Raw genomic sequence first — 17,424 nt, forward strand, 5'->3', positions numbered from 1 at the left:
TAAATATCGCCAAGGCGGGAGAGCCTGCTACCGACCGAGGCCGCAAGTCATGAGGAAGCCGCCTTGGAAGCGGGTTTTCAGACTGTCGCTTTTTTGGGCGAGACTGAGCCCGCTAAGAATCTTAGCTCCTCTGATCCTTTTGAGTCCACATTGGACGAGGAAAAATGGGACCTGCCCGAGCCTCGAAAAGGCCGAAAACCCCGACTGCCTCTTGCTCTGTTGGGGTTTGTTGTGTCCGGGCTGAGGAAAGGATGAATCCTTACCCCTGGACTGTTTAATGGTTACATCCAACGCTCACCAAACAGTCGGTCAGCAGAAAAAGGCAACTGGTTAGGCAACCTTTTTTGGAAGCAGAATCTGCCTTCCATTCACTTAACGAGCAGACCAGGCTCTGCTTAAAAACACGGAGTAGCGGAGGCTACCGCCGCACGGTTCGCAGAGTCCAGGACAACCTGAATCGCGGAAGAAACAAATGCAGACATTTGAGAGGTTAAGGATGCCACCTGCGGCACAGATGTACGTGTAACCGTGTCAATCTGTGTAAGACAAGCTGAAATAGCTTGGAGTGCCCCAAGGGAGAGAATGCCGGAGCCAACGGTGCGCCGACAGCCTCATAGATGGCTTTCGACCAGAGATCCCTCTGTCTGTCAGTGGCATCTTTGAGTTTGCAGTTCCATCTCCCACTGCAACTATGGATCTAGCTACAAGCCTGGAGATTGGAGGATGCCGCTCGGGACATTGGGTCCAGTCCTTGACCAAGTCAGGGGACAGGGATAACGTGTATCCTAAGCCGTTTGGAGAAGCGCATATCTGGATAAGCGTGGTGTTCCTGGACTGCCTCTCTGAAGGCAGAGTGGTCCAGAAAAATACGTGAAGCTGACTCCTCCACTGGAGACGCTGTGAGAAATAACCCACATTCTATAGATGGATGCTATAAGATTATTTACTATGGCGTCACAATCAGGTGTATCCAGATTGAGAGCGGTCTCAGGATCAGAATCCTGAGCCGCTACTTCCGCCTCATTACACAGCGAGTCCTTCTGTTAGGACCCTGATGAAACCGAGGCCGCTCATAGCGAGCCCTGCTTAGGCTGTCTGGGACTGACGTCCGTGCAGAGCCGTGACTCTGGGATGCGTGTGACATTCCCGGAGCTGTTAGTTATTCACACTGAGGGGGGCCATGGATCAATGATTCAACAGTGCCCATATTGTGAGAGACATGTCCGGACTGCTAGGCTTCTAGTATCATAGCCATAGTCTCAGAAAAACTGTCAGTAAATACTGCAGACACCGTCCTCATCCCCTGGCCATTAGTGCATACAATGGGAGTCTATGTAACCTGCCGGCCGTATAGCCGTACATGCTGTACCAGCTGTATAGAAAAACATGTGGTTCTGCACCTTTGTTTTACACAGAGAATATGCTGATAACTCCTCCGCATAATCCAGGAGGGTATATACAACGTGCGACCAAACAGTGCAATGTATATAGTACAAGCATATCTATAAGTGCACTCTGCACTAGTGGGGTTAGCACCACAGGTGCTGCTTAACGCCTGTTGCAGCGATTGTGTGACTATCAGAATGCCAGGGTCTTCCACACTTGTCTCTGTATCGTACAGAAACTGACACTAATGGCTGCCGGCGTCCTTGTAGAGAAGGAAGCCGTGGGCGTGCCTGAGAAAGTGCGGGAATCCGGATTCACAGTGCACACAGTGAGAGGGGTGGAGTATGCAAAACATACTCCAGCTCCCAGCGCTGCTGTGCTATGCAGCGTCACGCCCCTACCCTGACTGTCAGGGCTGTGGGCGGTAACGAAGGGAGACTAGGCCCAGAAGCCGGGGACTCGAGTTAACAGCGCAACCGCCGTAAAAGCGCGGGCCGCGCTGAAGTCCCCGGCGCACCACAAGTGCCAGCCGCGCCGCAGTCCCAGCGGCCGGCGCGACCGATTCATAGAAGTGGCCAGCGTCCCGCCCCTCTCCTGACTGGCAGGTCTGGGGGCGGGAACGAACGGAAGCAGGCCGCAAAAGCCGGGGACTCTAGTTATCAGCGCGGCCGCCGTAAAAGCGCGGGCCGCGCTGAAGTCCCCGGCGCACCACAAGTGCCAGCCGCGCCGCTGCCAGCGGCCGGCGCGACCGATTCCTGGAAGTGGCCAGCGTCCCGCCCCTCTCCTGACTGGCAGGTCTGGGGGCGGGAACGAACGGAAGCAGGCCGCAAAAGCCGGGGACTCTAGTTATCAGCGCGGCCGCCGTAAAAGCGCAGGCCGCGCTGAAGTCCCCGGCGCACTACAAGTGCCAGCCGCGCCGCAGTCCCAGCGGCCGGCGCGACCAATTCCCATAAGTGAGCCTGCTTCAGCGAAGCTGAATGAGGCCATGGCACAGGCGCCGCAGCGCTGATGTCCCCCGGCGCACTACAACACCCAGCATGCTGCGGTGTGAGCGCCAAATGCACGGGGACACAGAGTACCTTGAGGAAGCAGGGCCATGTCCCTGATGTACTCCGCTCCATCCAGCATCTTCTCCAGGGGCTGTAGATGGAGCACGGTCTCAGTGCCTGGAGACCGGTAAATCCCACTTCACCCAGAGCCCTGTAAAAAGGGATGGGGAAGGAATCAGCATGTGGGCTCCTGCCGCCGTACCCGCAATGGGTACCTCAACCTTACAAACACCTCCGACATACAGTGGGGTGAGAAGGGAGCATGCTGGGGACACTATATGTGTCCTCTTTTCTTCCATCCGACATAGTCAGCAGCTGCTGCTGACTAAAAAGTGGAGCTATGCGTGGATGTGTTGCCTCCTTCGCACAAAGCACAAAACTGGTGAGCCAGTGATCCCACTGGGGGTGTATAGCCAGAAGGGGAGGGGCCTTACACTTTTAAGTGTAATACTTTGTGTGGCCTCCAGAGGCAATAGCTATACACCCAATTGTCTGGGTCTCCCAATGGAGCGACAAAGAAAGTTCATTTTTTCCTCAATAATGTACACTCTGCACCCCATCCCCCATCTTGTCAGAAACAAACAGAAATGTAGAAATTTTTGCAAATTTATTAAACAAGAAAAACTGAAATATCACATGGTCATAAGTATTCAGACCCTTTCCTCAGTATTGAGTAGATGCCCCTTTTGAGCTAGTACAGCCATGAGTCTTGGGAATGATGCAAGTTTTTCACCCCTGGATTTGGGGATCCTCGGCCATTCTTCCTTGTAGATCCTCTCCAGTTCCGTCAGGTTGGATCGTGAACGTTGGTGGACGCCATTTTCAGGTCTCTCCAGAGATGCTCAATTGGGTTTAGGTCAGGGCTCTGGCTGGGCCGGTCAAGAATGGTCACAGAGTTGTTCTTAAGCCACTCCTTTGTTATTTTAGCTGTGTGCTTAGGGTCATTGTCTTGTTGGAAGGTGAACCTTCGGCCAAGTCTGAGGTCCAGAGCACTCTGGAAGAGGTTTTCTTCCAGGATATCTCTGTACTTGGCCACATTCATCTTTCCTTCAATTGCAACCAGTCATCCTGTCCTTGCAGCTGAAAACACCCCCAAAGCATGATGCTGCCACCACCATGTTTCACTGTTGGGATTGTATTGGGCAGGTGATGAGCAGTGCCTGGTTTTTTCAACACATACCTCGTAAGCGGGCTTTACATGCTGCGAGCGCAATAGCACCTTCCCCGTTGTAAATGCGATATTGTGTGATCGCTGCCGCAGCGAACATTATCGCTACGGCAGCTTCACACGCACATACCTGGTCACCGATGTCGTTGTGACCGCCGAACAATCCCTCCTTCAAGGATGGAGGTGCGTTCGGCGTCACAGCGATGTCACCGCGATGTCACTAAGCGGCCGGCCAATAGAAGTGGAGGGGCGGAGATGAGCGGGACTTAACATCCCGCCCACCTCCTTCCTTCCGCATAGCCGGTGGACGCAGGTAAGGAGATGTTTGTTGTTCCTGCGGTGTCTCACACAGCAATGTGTGGTGCTGCAGGAACGACAAATAGCATCGTATCTGCAGCAGTAACGATATTATGGAAAGGAGCGACGTGTCACCGATCAACGATTTTTTACGTTTTTGCGATCGGTGATCGTCGCTTCTAGGGTTTACACGCTGCGATGTCGGTAACGGCGCCAGATGTGCGTCACTAACGACGTGACCCCGACGATATATCGTTACCGATGTCGCAGTGTGTACAGCCCCCTTAGGAATTATCACCAAAAATTTCTTTCTTCATCTCATCAGACCGGAGAATCTTATTTCTCATAGTCTGGGAGTCCTTCATGTGCTTTTTTGTAAACTCTTGCGGGCTTTCATATGTCTTGCACTGAGGAGAGGCTTCCGTTGGGCCACTCTGCCATAAAGGCCCGGCTGGTGGAGGGCTGCAATGATAGTTGACTTTGTGGAACTTTCTCCCATCTCCCTACTGCATCTCTGGAGCTCAGCCGCAGTGATCTTGGGGTTCTTCTTTACCGCTCTCACCAAGGCTCTTCTCCCACAATTGCTCAGTTTGGCTGGACGGACAGGTCTAGGAAGAGTTCTGCTGGTCCCAAACTTCTTCCATTTAAGGATCATGGAGGCCACTGTGCTCTTAGGAACCTTGAATACTACAGAATTCTTTTGTAACCTTGGCCAGATCTGTCCCTTGCCACATTTCTGTCTCTGAGCTCCTTGGGCAGTTCCTTTGACCTCATGATTTTCATTTGGTGTGACATACACTGTGAGCGGTAAGGTCTTATATAGAGAGGTGTGCGCCTTTCTAAATCAAGTCCTATCAGTTTAATTAAACACAGCTGGACGCCTATGAAGGAGTAGAACCATCTCAAGGAGGATCACAAGGAAATGGACAGCATGTGACTTACATATGTGTGAGCAAAGGGCATGAATACTTATGACCATGTGATATTTCAGTTTTTCTTGTTTAATAAATTTGCACAAATTTCTACGTTTCTGGGTTTTTTTCTCTCAAGATGGGGGATGGGGTGCAGAGTGTACATTAATGAGAAAAAAATGAACTTTTTTGAATTTAGCAAATGGCTGCAATGAAACAAAGACTGAAAAATGTAAAAAGGGTCTGAATACTTTCCATACTCACTGTATATGCCTATAGGTAAATAGATGGTAATCGACAACACAGTGACTCTCCTAAATCTTTCACTATCATTGTTATTTGTATTATTCTCTTTTCCTCACACACTAATATTCTTCACTTCTGCGCTGTCGTACACAATATGTACAATTACTTCAGTATTTTATGGATTTCTCTCCATATCTTTTTGGCTAAGCTATGGCGTCCTCTAAGGGGCGTAATAATTACAGTCACAGAACATACGTACGAGATCGGGCCTGTGTGGAAGAGGGTCCTGCTGACACCAGTGCCTATTGCAGCTGGATGTGTGTCCAAGGATGGGGGATATATATATATATCTCAGGAAGGGGCCCAGGATGGGGGACAAACAGTATTTACCACAATGGGGGCATATATAGTAGGATGGGGGACATATATACCAGGAAGGGGCCCAGGATGGAGGACATGCAGTATATACCAGGATGGGGGACATATATGCTAAGATAGGGGGACGCATATACCAGGAAGGGACATATATACCCAGAATAGGCCCAGAATGGGGGACATATATACCAGCAAGGGGTCCAGGATAGGAGACATTTATACCTGGAAATGGCAGAGGATAGAGGACATTACTAAATAATTGGGGGCGCACAGCAAGTATGCCTTTAAAGGATTTAGAAAGTAATGGCTTCACATCTGACCACCATGCAAGGGGACCTCAAATCCAAAACTGTCACCGGGAACCCATTGGATTCTAGTTATGCCACTGCCTCCTCTTGCCATCTATATTCATCCTACACTGGCTGCTGAATTTCCTGCCTCTGCTTTTATACAGGCTCTGACAGTCACTCCTGATTGGCTGTCCTATACCGTGTGGTTTGATATGATCGCTGGAAGACCATTATGGGGAAACCCACCCCAGGTCATGTGATTCGTATGTGGCTGATGCAATCTTCTGCAATGTGTAGAATGGCAGCAACCATTTTAGACAATGTTCATGAAATGCTAATTGTTTTAATACTCTGCGTTCATCAAATTCCTAAAATTTGTCATGCATTGATTCTATTTATTCATCATTGGATGGGAAATCACCCACCCATAATGAAATGTTCACTGGAAGCTGAGGTGATGGGATGATACTGACCTGTAGGCACCGTGTAACATTTCTTCAACAAAAATGGACACTCATATTTGTCCGTAAGCCCTAACATGAGACTAATCGACCCAAGGGCACAGTAGCTTGGCATTGTTTTAAAGCTACATTCACAGTACCGTCTGTGATTTTTCCCTGAGTGGCCATATTACAGTTGTGATGGCTCCTTATATATGAAGACTGACCCCTATTACTTATTATGGGCTTCACCTAATTTCCATATGGTTTCTAGTGTTTTTGGAGACTACAGTCTATGGTACTTCTCTTGTAACACGAGCCTGATTGATGGCAGCCCTGTTGATCAGCTGAGTTTACAAAGAACAAAGAACATCTCCATACACTTTGTTGTGGTTGTACCAGGTATTTCAGCTTGCTATGGCTCCAGCCTATACAAATTAATGGGCTGCAGCACTGTGGGGAGCCACTAGCAAGAGTACGGAGCGGTGGCGGATAAACAATGAGTAAGACTTTTCCCATAGTGGAGCGGTGCTGTCATTATTTTAGCATGGCTCTGACTCTGCAGAACCAGTGCATGTATGTGTCTCCAAGGTTAGGTCCGAGGGGAGGAGCCTGTTCGGTCTTGCCTCGTTCCAGAGGTTGCGCTGCCATATATTGGTATTGTTACCTCCGGGACGATGCCAGTAATAGTTCCTGCTCTGCAGCGTGCAACTGGTTCCTGTGAGCGTACGCTGATCAAGTCCCAATACCCAGTACTATTCTCCCTGACCTCCGTCCCTCCTGTCCGGCCTGACCTCCCTGCCCTCCTGACTCCAGTCATGTTCCGTGTCCTCACCTCCACTCCCTACTATGTGCTACTTGTTCTCCTGACTCTGGTCCCAACCTCCGCTCCCTCCCCTGTGCTTACTTGTTCTCCCGGCCTCCGACCTCGGTTTTGTTCTTTGACTTTGGCTTGCTTACCCCTCGGTACAGACATGACATCTCAGTATTGACCTTGACTGATTGACTATCCCTGCGCTTGTGTTAGCAACCTCTAGTGGGCTCTCAGGAGTTCTTCCTCTATCTGAGTTCTAGTGCCCCCTAGTGGTAGCTTTACATTTATCCCAGGGCTTGTGTTAATGACCTCTAGTGGGCTTCTGTCTTACTGCACTCAGGAGTTCTGCCTCTAGGTGAGTGCCAGTGTGACACCCTGGCAAAACCAGGTAGTCACAGTTAGGCCCCTGCATAACACCTTCCCTCACAAGGAAACACACAGCCGACCACAAACCTTAGTCACCGCCCCTTAGGGACAGACAGACACACCAGTTGGCATGACCAGGCGGTCAGAACACGCCCACCCAGGGGTCTAGACAGCCCGGGGCGGGAAAACAGGCAGAAAGTGCTTAGAGTTCAGTTTGGAGAGGAGCGTGGGCTGGAGCTAGGGGTAGCTCCAGCAGTCAAGTTTAAGTTGAATGGCACCAGGATAGGAGCCCTGGTGCTACTGGCTAGGAGGCAGATGGTGGTCTCCGTCAGCAGGAGACGGGAAGTCGGCTGGGCAGAACCGAGGTGGACCTTGAGAGGGTTGTAGCCCGCCGGTACCTACACCAGGGAGCCGACCGGAAACCGTGCACAAAGGGGGGTACTTGGACCCTGAAGCCAGCACCAGAACCTACTGGAACTGGTTAATTAACCGGTTGAGGCCAGGACTAGAGGTCCTGTCCCACCCGAAGTCCCTCATAGAAGACAACAGCCCACCAATTAGGGATAAGAGGTCACCGCCAAGGCCCATAGATCCCACGGGCCAGCGTCTGCGGGCACGGCTCCTTAGGCCACATCCAGCCTGGAGCGGACTCCTATGTTTCAAACTGGGAAGTCATTTCTACTTAAAAACGGTGCAGGAAAAGGATAGAGACCACCAGCCGGGTGGGGAATCCCGAACACAACCGGCCGCGGCAGCGGCCACCACCATCTTGGTTTACCAGAGACTTGTGTGTGTTACTAATCGTGAGTACTCCAGCACCCCCTGCGGTTGCCATACCCTGCACCGAGCCACCGGGTTCCGGGGTCACCATCCCTGCCCATGGAGGGGTTAACAACTTGCTGCACAACATCTCCCCCGGGTGCCCCGTAACAGCAGCGGTGGTGTCCCATTTCACCACACACCGTGGGTGGCGTCACAAACTTGCTATGGCATAGCCCGTACATCTACGTCCCCCCATTTATTCGGCGTGTCCGCGAGACCCCTGGGTCCGGAGACCCTCGAGCCACCACCCTAGAAGGCCCGGGCTGCTGGCACGGGGGCACCACACCAGCATCCCCTATTGGTAGCAATATAGGTGCGGCCCATTTAGTAACTGATCTGTGCATGTGCCGAAAGTTGAACCCCTTTCAATCTGCTGTTGATGGCGTGTCCTAAGAGAGTTCATTTATACTACAGTAATCCCGTTAAAGAATTATTAAAAAAAAGTTATCTCCTTTCCATATAGTAGCTGATAGTTTGCTGATGATTGGGGGTCCAACTATTGGGATTCCCAACAATTCCGAGATTGGGGCTCTGGAAACCAGAGAGCATGCTTTGCAGTTCCATCTTCAATGGAGAGGAAGCCAAGCATGCATACCTCCATTCCAAGCAGGACGAGGCTGCAGAGCCCCTTTCTTGAGATTCCTGGGGGTCACAGTGGTTGGAAACCTCAACGATCAGAACATTTCTCCTTCTGCCTTTGACGTTACTTTTGATATTGGATGACATGTTTCTTTACAAACAGCCTGTATGGAAAATGAATCGAAATTCATATCTGAAGTGGTAAAAGCTACAAAATTCTGACTCCTATTCGTTTTACAGACGTCCTCGATACCAAATCCTGTTACATTTACATCACCAACCAGCCAGCGAATCTGCAATTGGATTATCAGTATAATAACCAATATTACAAACACGACCTAGATTATCCCTTTGCTGTGAGTATATCTTATGGTGGTCCATATCCAGGTACCATATTCAATGCTATATGCTGCTCAGCTTTTATTACTTCACCCAGCTTACATGGGTTGCTCCATTCACTTTGAACCACTTCTGTTTTATAGGCCACGTTAACAGATGAAAAAGGCCAACCGATGCCCTATGAGACTATTATCATAGACGTCGATGGAAAAATTGTGAAGACCCTAACCACCGATGCCCAAGGAAGGGTGGAATGTGCAATCGATACGAAGCAGTACTATAACGCAAACCTCACCATCCGGGTAAGTATATTTATTCAAAATATTAGTCCGTTTTCTGATGGGTTTTTTGCTTAAGTGGGTAAAAAAAGGTCTATCTGGGACAAAAAATGGCTTTGCTTTGCTGAATGGGAAGGGTGAGCACAAAATCTGGTCTCATCTATGGTCATAGAGGATGTAATCTACTATGTCAGGGTAATAATGAAGATGATATAAGACAGAAAATGCCACATTTTACATCCAGGTGGGACACTTTGGAGATGTGGAAAGGACTACTGATCTCACAGCCATTGTACAAATGGAAGGAAGTGCAAAAGATGATCACTGAAACCCTAAAGGGAGCATGAAAGATATGAATGATATAAACTAGTTACGAGTACAGAGCACCCGAGCACGGTAGTGCCTGCTCATTATTATTATTTATTATTATAGCGCCATTTATTCCATGGCGCTTTACAAGTGAAAGAGGGTATACGTACAACAATCATTAACAGTAGAAAACAGACTGGTATAGGAGGAGAGAGGACCCTGCCCGCGAGGGCTCACAGTCTACAGAGAAGGGTGATGGTACAATAGGTGAGGACAGAGCTGGTTGCGAAGTGGTGTACTGGATTGGCTATTGTAGGTTGTAGGCTTGTTGGAAGAGGTGGGTCTTGAAGTTCCTCTTGAAGCTTTCCACGGTAGGTGAGAGTCTGATATGCTGAGGTAGAGCGTTCCAGAGTATGGGGGAGGCACGGGAGAAATCTTGTACGCAATTGTGGGAAGAGGAGATAAGAGGTGTATGTCGCGGGCGGAGGAGAGGACGCTGCGCTTTTCCCACTGCTCGGGTCCGGCTGCCGCTGCTGCTGCGGCCTGCTGCTGCTCGGTGGCTCGAGCGATGGGCCGGATCCCGGGGACTCGAGCGGCGCTCCTCGCCCGTGAGTGAAAGGGGTTTGGTTGTTGGGATAGTTTATTGTCCGTGACGCCACCCACGGCTGTGGTGATTGTGTGGGCACCACCGCTGCTCTGTCTGGGGATCCCGGGAGTGTTGATATGGAGCAGCTAGATGTTGGTTTACCCCTCCGTGGGTAGGGGTTTTGGTAGTCCCGGGGCCCGATGACGGGGAGGTCAGGATGGTGGACAGGCGGGTTATGGGGCCTGTGGAGGTGCAGGGACGCAGGGGCAGCGCTGTGCCGCATGGCACGAAGGTACTCACTCAGCCAAGGATGATGACACAGTTCACGGTAAACAAACGGCTGGTTGGACGGGTCCCTCGGACGGCTACGGACGGCTACGGTGCTGATGTTCCCTGCAGTTAGCGGTGACGGTCACTTCTCTGCACCTAAGTATGGTTCTTTGGTAGCGATGGATTCCCACCGGTAACCCGCTCCCCAGCTTGGATATGAGCCGGAGGAGCCCCTCTCTTGCCCGCAGGTGCCTTGGCGGTGGCGGTGTCTCCCCTTCACGGTCGGACTGTTGCCTTCAATCGGGACTTTGCTGCTGGGAGACCCGGAGGTCCCCTTCACTGACGGATTTGGCAAATTATGGCGACTCCTAGCCTTCCCGGGATCCGAAAGGCCCCTGCCAATGGTGCTGGCTTCTCTTTGTATACCGCTCCGGTACCGCCGGGCCACCACCCGTCTACGGTCCTTTCGGCAACCTCCGATCAGCCTCTCCTGCAGACGGTCATCGCCGTCTGTCAACCTTGCTGTCTCAGTCTGGGGCACACACCCGGACCAACTTCAGGCTTTCAAACTGTCACTTTTCTTCTCTCACTGTCCTCCTTCTCCTTCCTCTCACTTTGAACTCTCCACTTAATCTCCTTCACTTCCCTAGCTTAACTCCACTCTAGCCCTCAGCTAAACTCCAACTCTCTGGTTTTCCCGCCTCCAGGGCTGTGAACTCCTCGGTGGGCGGAGCCAACCGCCTGGCCCACCCCCTGGTGTGAACATCAGCCCCTGGAGGAAGGCAACAAGGATTTGTGTTCTGACCTTGGTGTTCCTGCAGGGAATGTGGGGTGCGTGTGGTGTTGTGACCTGTGACCCCTGGCTTGCCCAGGGCGTCACATTCCCCCTTAGCAAAACACAGACAGTCCTCGGGCTGCCCGTCCAACACCGGTTTTATTTTACCTTTTTTTTTGTTTTTCTGAAAAGGGATAAAAACGGTAACACATACAGGTATACTAACATCATCCCACAACGGGAGGCACTTTGCTTAAATGTTACTAACGGTTTTAAACGGTTGCTGCTGCCGCTCTCTCCCACCCAAGTAACCTGGCCCTGATGCTGCCCCTAAGAAACAGGCAACACCCCTTGACCCTAGTCCAGAACCAAGTTACCCGAGCGGGATCTGTCCTTCCCCTCCAGAGGGTAGCCACCGGTTCCTGTGGTGGCTGGGCCCCAGCCTGCTCCACTGCGGGCCCTCCCTCCAATCTGCCTCTCCGGAGGCGGTAACGGTGCTGCAACAAACATCATTTTTATTTACATGCCACTAACGTTTGTGGTTGCCCTGCAAGTTCACGGGCTTGTCCATAGGAGTTCCTATGCCAAACAACTTCAATCGGTCCCCACGGGGACAACGGTGCCGGCAACGGCCGGTTTTCCAAATCACAGGTTAATCAGGTGACTTTTCGGTTACCACTCATTTTCATTTTTCATCTTTTTAAAACTTTTAAACAAACTGGTGGTCCCAACGGGGACTGGACAACGGTGCTCCGCTGCCCTACTCAGAGTCCTCAGTATCACTTGAGGGAGGGGGTGTAGCGCTCACACTGGCCTCTTGGCTGCCCCTCAATTTTGCATCTAGGGCGAACCACCCCCTCTCTCCACAGTGCCGGGTGTACTGGACCAAGTCACCCGGCATCAGGTTCCGACCGGGGTGCTTCTCTGGCAGATGAGCATTAACATCTCGCCGGGCTATAAACACTTCGGCCTCCAGGCCCGTTTCATATATAAATCCATAGCCCCGGCGGACATCAAACCGCCTCACCTGCCCTTCATACAACGGGCCCCGGACATGGAATGTTGCCTGATGGAGGTTCTCTTTTTCCCGGATTGCATGGGCCACCAACTCTGCCTTCTTTCTTTACCTCTCTTCAATCTCCAGGCCCAACGGTACCGGCTCCCTGTCCCAGTACGGCGCTGCTGCGAGCTCTGGCGCACGGGTCGGGCCTCGCGGGACATTTTGGACGCTGCCCACTGTTAGGGATCTGGGCGGCAGGTCCCGCGGCTTCTTGGCCTTGGACGCCGCCTTGCAGTGGCAACCCGGCGCAACCTCAGCCGAGGTGTGGGGGATGGGCACAGGGGCTTTCCTCTGCTGGGCCTTCGGCACGGAACGGGCTATCAACTCCGGCTCGGGGGACTTCTCGGGGGACGCCTCCGGTTTGGGCTTCGGGGCTTTCCACGGCAGCACCTCCAGGTGGCTACCGGCTCCGGCTGCAGGTCGGCCCGCAGGGGCGAGCATGCTGGGTATCGCTACCGGTTGCGGTGGCAGCGGGCCTAGTGGCGGGGTCACAGCTTCCGGGACGGGTGGCGAGGGAGGCAGCAGGGTGAGAGAGTTTAGACCGGGTCCCGCAGCCGCGATGACCGGCCCTTCAAGGGCATCGGGGCTTGGGTCACTCACCCTCCCTTCCGCAGCTTCCTCCTCGCGTCTCCGCACGGTTGCTATCACGTCTGCCATGTCGGTCTCCCACTCCTCCATGAGGAGCTGCATTTTCACCTGCAGCCTCTGGTAGAGCTGCGCGGTACGGATCTCCACCCACGCCGCGGTCCCTGGCGCAGGGGCTACGGTGGTTCTGGACGGCATCCACATGTTGCTGGCGGTCTCTCCCAGGAACTAGATGGGTGCAGGGTCCTGTCGTCCCTGCTTTTATAGCCGCGGCTACATGCACCCAGTCGCCATTTCGTCCCCCTTAGCCTCTTTTCGGCTCCTCCTCTATCGGGGCGGGATTTTGGCCTTCGCGCCTCCACTACTCGAGAAGACGCTCGAGCGGGGACTTTTCGCGCCAAAGATGGCGGCTTCTGAAATTTTCTAGCCGGACACCTCCGGGGGTAACAAGGCGCACCTCTACCAGACGGCAGAGCGGTAAGATCCTGTTCGTGATGCCAAGTTGTCGCGGGCGGAGGAGGGAACGCTGCGCTTTTCCCACAGCTCGGGTCCGGCTGCCGCTGCTGCTGCGGCCTGCTGCTGCTTGGTGGCTCGAGCGATGGGCCGGATCACGGGGACTCGAGCGGCGCTCCTCGCCCGTGAGTGAAAGGGGTTTGGTTGTTGGGATAGTTTATTGTCCGTGACGCCATCCACGGCTGTGGTGATTGTGTGGGCACCACCGCTGCTCTGTCTGGGGATCCCAGGAGTGTTGATATGGAGCAGCTAGATGTTGGTTTACCCCTCCGTGGGTAGGGGTTTTGGTAGTCCCGGGGCCCGATGACGGGGAGGTCAGGATGGTGGACAGGCGGGTTATGGGGCCTGTGGAGGTGCAGGGACGCAGGGGCAGCGCTGTGCCGCACGGCACGAAGGTACTCACTCAGCCAAGGATGATGACACAGTTCACAGTAAACAAACGGCTTGTTGGACGGGTCCTCTCGGACGGCTACGGTGCTGATGTTCCCTGCAGTTAGCGGTGACGGTCACTTCTCTGCACCTAAGTACGGTTCTTTGGTAGCGATGGATTCCCACCGGTAACCCGCTCCCCAGCTTGGATATGAGCCGGAGGAGCCCCTCTCTTGCCCGCAGGCGCTGGCCCTGGGAAACTGGTGCCTTGGCGGTGGCGGTGTCTCCCCTTCACGGTCGGACTGTTGCCTTCAATCGGGACTTTGCTGCTGGGAGACCCGGAGGTCCCCTTCACTGACGGATTTGGCAAATTATGGCGACTCCTAGCCTTGCCGGGATCCGAAAGGCCCCTGCCAATGGTGCTGGCTTCTCTTTGTATACCGCTCCGGTACCGCCGGGCCACCACCCGTCTATGGTCCTTTCGGCAACCTCCGATCAGCCTCTCCTGCAGACGGTCACCGCCGTCTGTCAACCTTGCTGTCTCAGTCTGGGGCACACACCCGAACCAACTTCAGGCTTTCAAACTGTCACTTTTCTTCTCTCACTGTCCTCCTTCTCCTTCCTCTCACTTTGAACTCTCCACTTAATCTCCTTCACTTCCCTAGCTTAACTCCACTCTAGCCCTCAGCTAAACTCCAACTCTCTGGTTTTCCCGCCTCCAGGGCTGTGAACTCCTCGGTGGGCGGAGCCAACCGCCTGGCCCACCCCCTGGTGTGAACATCAGCCCCTGGAGGAAGGCAACAAGGATTTGTGTTCTGACCTTGGTGTTCCTGCAGGGAATGTGGGGTGCGTGTGGTGTTGTGACCTGTGACCCCTGGCTTGCCCAGGGCGTCACAGAGTAGAGAAGGAGATCTTGTGAGGATCTGAGGTTGTGTGCAGGTAGGTACCGGGAGACTAGGTCACAGATGTAGGGAGGAGACAGGTTGTGCATGGCTTTGCATGTCATGGTTAATGTTTTGAAATGGAGTCGTTGGGTGATGGGAAGCCAGTGAAGGGATTGGCAGAGTGGTGAGGCTGGGGAATAGCGAGGGGATAGGTGGATTTAGCGGGCCGCAGAGTTTAGGATAGATTGGAGGGGTGCAAGAGTGTTGGAAGGGAGGCCAGAGAGCAGGAGGTTGCAGTAGTTGAGGCGGGAGATGATGAGGGCATGCACTAATGTTTTTGCTGATTCTTGGTTAAGGAAAGCACAGATCCGGGAGATATTTTTGAGTTGTAGTCTGCATGAGGTGAAGAGGGCTTGGATGTGTGGCTTGAAGGATAGAGTAGAGCCAAGGGTTACTCCAAGGCAACGAGCTTGTGAGACTGGGGAGAGTGAACAACCATCAAGTTTGGTGGAAAGGCTTGTTGGAGGAGAGTGAGGAGAAGGAAAGATAATGAACTCTGTTTTGTCCATGTTAAGTTTTAGGAATCGCGCAGAGAAGAAGGATGAAATAGCAGACAGACATTGTGGTATTTTGGTTAGTAGAAAGGTAATGTCAGGTCCAGAGAGGTAGATCTGTGTGTCATCGGCATAGAGATGATACTGGAAGCCGTGGTACTCTATGAGCTGTAGGTGTACATGGAGAACAGCAGGGGTCCAAGAACTGAGCCTTGAGGGACACCGACAGATGGGGTGTGAAATGAGGAAGTGGTGTGAGAATGGGAGACGCTGAAAGTTCGGTCTGTTAGGTATAAGGAGATCCAAGATAGGGCCAAGTCTGTGATGCTCAGAGATGAGAGAATCTGTAGTAGGAGGGAATGGTCTACTGTGTCAAAGGCAGAGGACAGGTCCAGGAGGAGGATAGAGTAGTGTCGCTTGGCTTTGGCGGTTAGTAGATCATTGGTGACTTTGGTTAGGGCAGTTTCAGTAGAGTGATGTGGTCGGAAGCCAGATTCTAGCAGGTGAAAGAGGGACCAGGATGAGAGGTATGAGGACAGCTCAAGATGGACATGCTGTTCCAGTAGTTTTGAGGCATAGGGGAGAAGGGATGGGGCGATAGTTTGACACAAAGGATGGGTCAAGGGAGGGCTTTTTGAGGATGGGTGTAATAGAGGCATGTTTAAAGCATGAAAGGAATACACCAGTTGTAAGTGATAGGTTGAAGAGATGGGTTAGGGCTGGGATGAGGACTGCGGTGGTGTTGGGGATGGGGTGCGATGGGAGCGGGTCAAGTGCACAGGTGGTTAGATGTGATTTGAGAGTAGAGTGGAAAGATTGTTTTCTGTCATGGTGGAGAAGCTTGATTTGATGAGGAAGAGGGATGAGTAGCTATGATGAGGGGCTGTGGTGATTGTGGGCCAAAGCTTGCTCTGATGTTGTCAATCTTCTGCTTGAAGAAAGAGGCAAAGTCTTCAGCTGAGAGGAGAGGAGAGGGAGGTGGCGCTGGAGGACGGAGGAGAGAATTGAAAGTGTTGAATAGCTGTTGTGAGAGAGAGAGGATATGAGGGATGAGAAGTAGGTTTGTTTTGCAGCAGTGAGTGTGGACTTGAAAGTGGTGAGGGACTCTTTATATGCAATGAAGTGCTCAGTGGAATGAGACCTTTTCCATCTGAGGAGAAGGTGAGATGGGTGGGGAGGATGGAGGGAGAGATGAATAGCTCATTACTGGGTTTAGGGATCAGAGGGGGCAGTAGAAAGTGAAGTATTATAGGGGTGAAAGAGAAGAAAAACACAAACATTGTTTACAATGACTATGTTTCTGTCACGGGCGGGGAGGAGGGTGTCAGCACTGCGCTCACCCCTCTGCTCGGGTCCGGCTGCTGCTGCTCAGTGGTGGCTCGAGCGGTGGGCCGGATCCCGGGGGTCTCCTCGCCCGTGAGTGAAAGGGGATTGGGTTTTGGGATATAGTCTATTGTCCGTGACGCCACCCACGGTTGTGGTGATTTGTTGACACCACCGCTGCTCTGTATGGGGATCCCGGGAATGATGGTGTGGAGCAGCAAGTTGTTGTGTTGCCCCTCCGTGGGTAGGGGTTGGTGATCCCGGGGCCCAGGGATGAGGTGGGAGATGCAGGGCCTGGTGGGCGCAGGGACACGGGGACAGCGCTGTGCCTTGCGGCACTGTGGTACTCACTCAGCCTGAGACGATGACACAGTTCTCGGTAAAACACACGGCTGGCAAGACTGTTCCCACGGACGGCTGCACTTGCTTTTCCCCAGTAGTTGACGGTGACGGTCTCTTTGTCCTGCACCTATGATGGTTGTGGTTGCGATGGGTTCCCACCGGTAACCCGCTCCCCGGCTTGGATATAGGCCGGAGGAGCCCTACTCTTTGCCCGCAGGTGCTGACCCTGAGAAACTGGTGCCCTGGCGGTGGCGGTGTCTCTCCGTTACTGGTTGGACGGTTGCCTTCAATCGGGACTTGGTTGTTTGGAGACGGTCGTCCCCTTCACTGACGGATTTGGCAAATTATGGCGACTCCTAGCCTTGCCGGGATCCGAGAGGCCCCTGCCCTGGTGCTGACTGCTCCTTGTACACTGCTCCAAACCACCGGGTCACCACCCGTCTGCGGTCCTTCCAGTGACCTCCGAGCAATCACCCCTGCGGACAATCACCGCC

General features: G+C 52.8%; 1 protein-coding gene across 1 annotated transcript in view; it reads left to right on the forward strand.

The window, feature by feature from the left end:
- LOC142310728 (ovostatin-like) overlaps nucleotides 1-17,424 on the forward strand; it is a 175,169-nt gene that overhangs the window by 41,229 nt on the left and 116,516 nt on the right. Inside the window, exons 11-12 of the mRNA XM_075348354.1 lie at nucleotides 8,984-9,099; nucleotides 9,226-9,384. Coding sequence (XP_075204469.1) covers nucleotides 8,984-9,099; nucleotides 9,226-9,384 — 275 coding nt within the window. The remainder of the gene's footprint in view (nucleotides 1-8,983; nucleotides 9,100-9,225; nucleotides 9,385-17,424) is intronic.

The sequence above is a fragment of the Anomaloglossus baeobatrachus genome, chromosome 5 (genome assembly GCF_048569485.1).
Source record: "Anomaloglossus baeobatrachus isolate aAnoBae1 chromosome 5, aAnoBae1.hap1, whole genome shotgun sequence".
Classification (NCBI taxonomy): Eukaryota; Metazoa; Chordata; class Amphibia; order Anura; family Aromobatidae; genus Anomaloglossus; species Anomaloglossus baeobatrachus.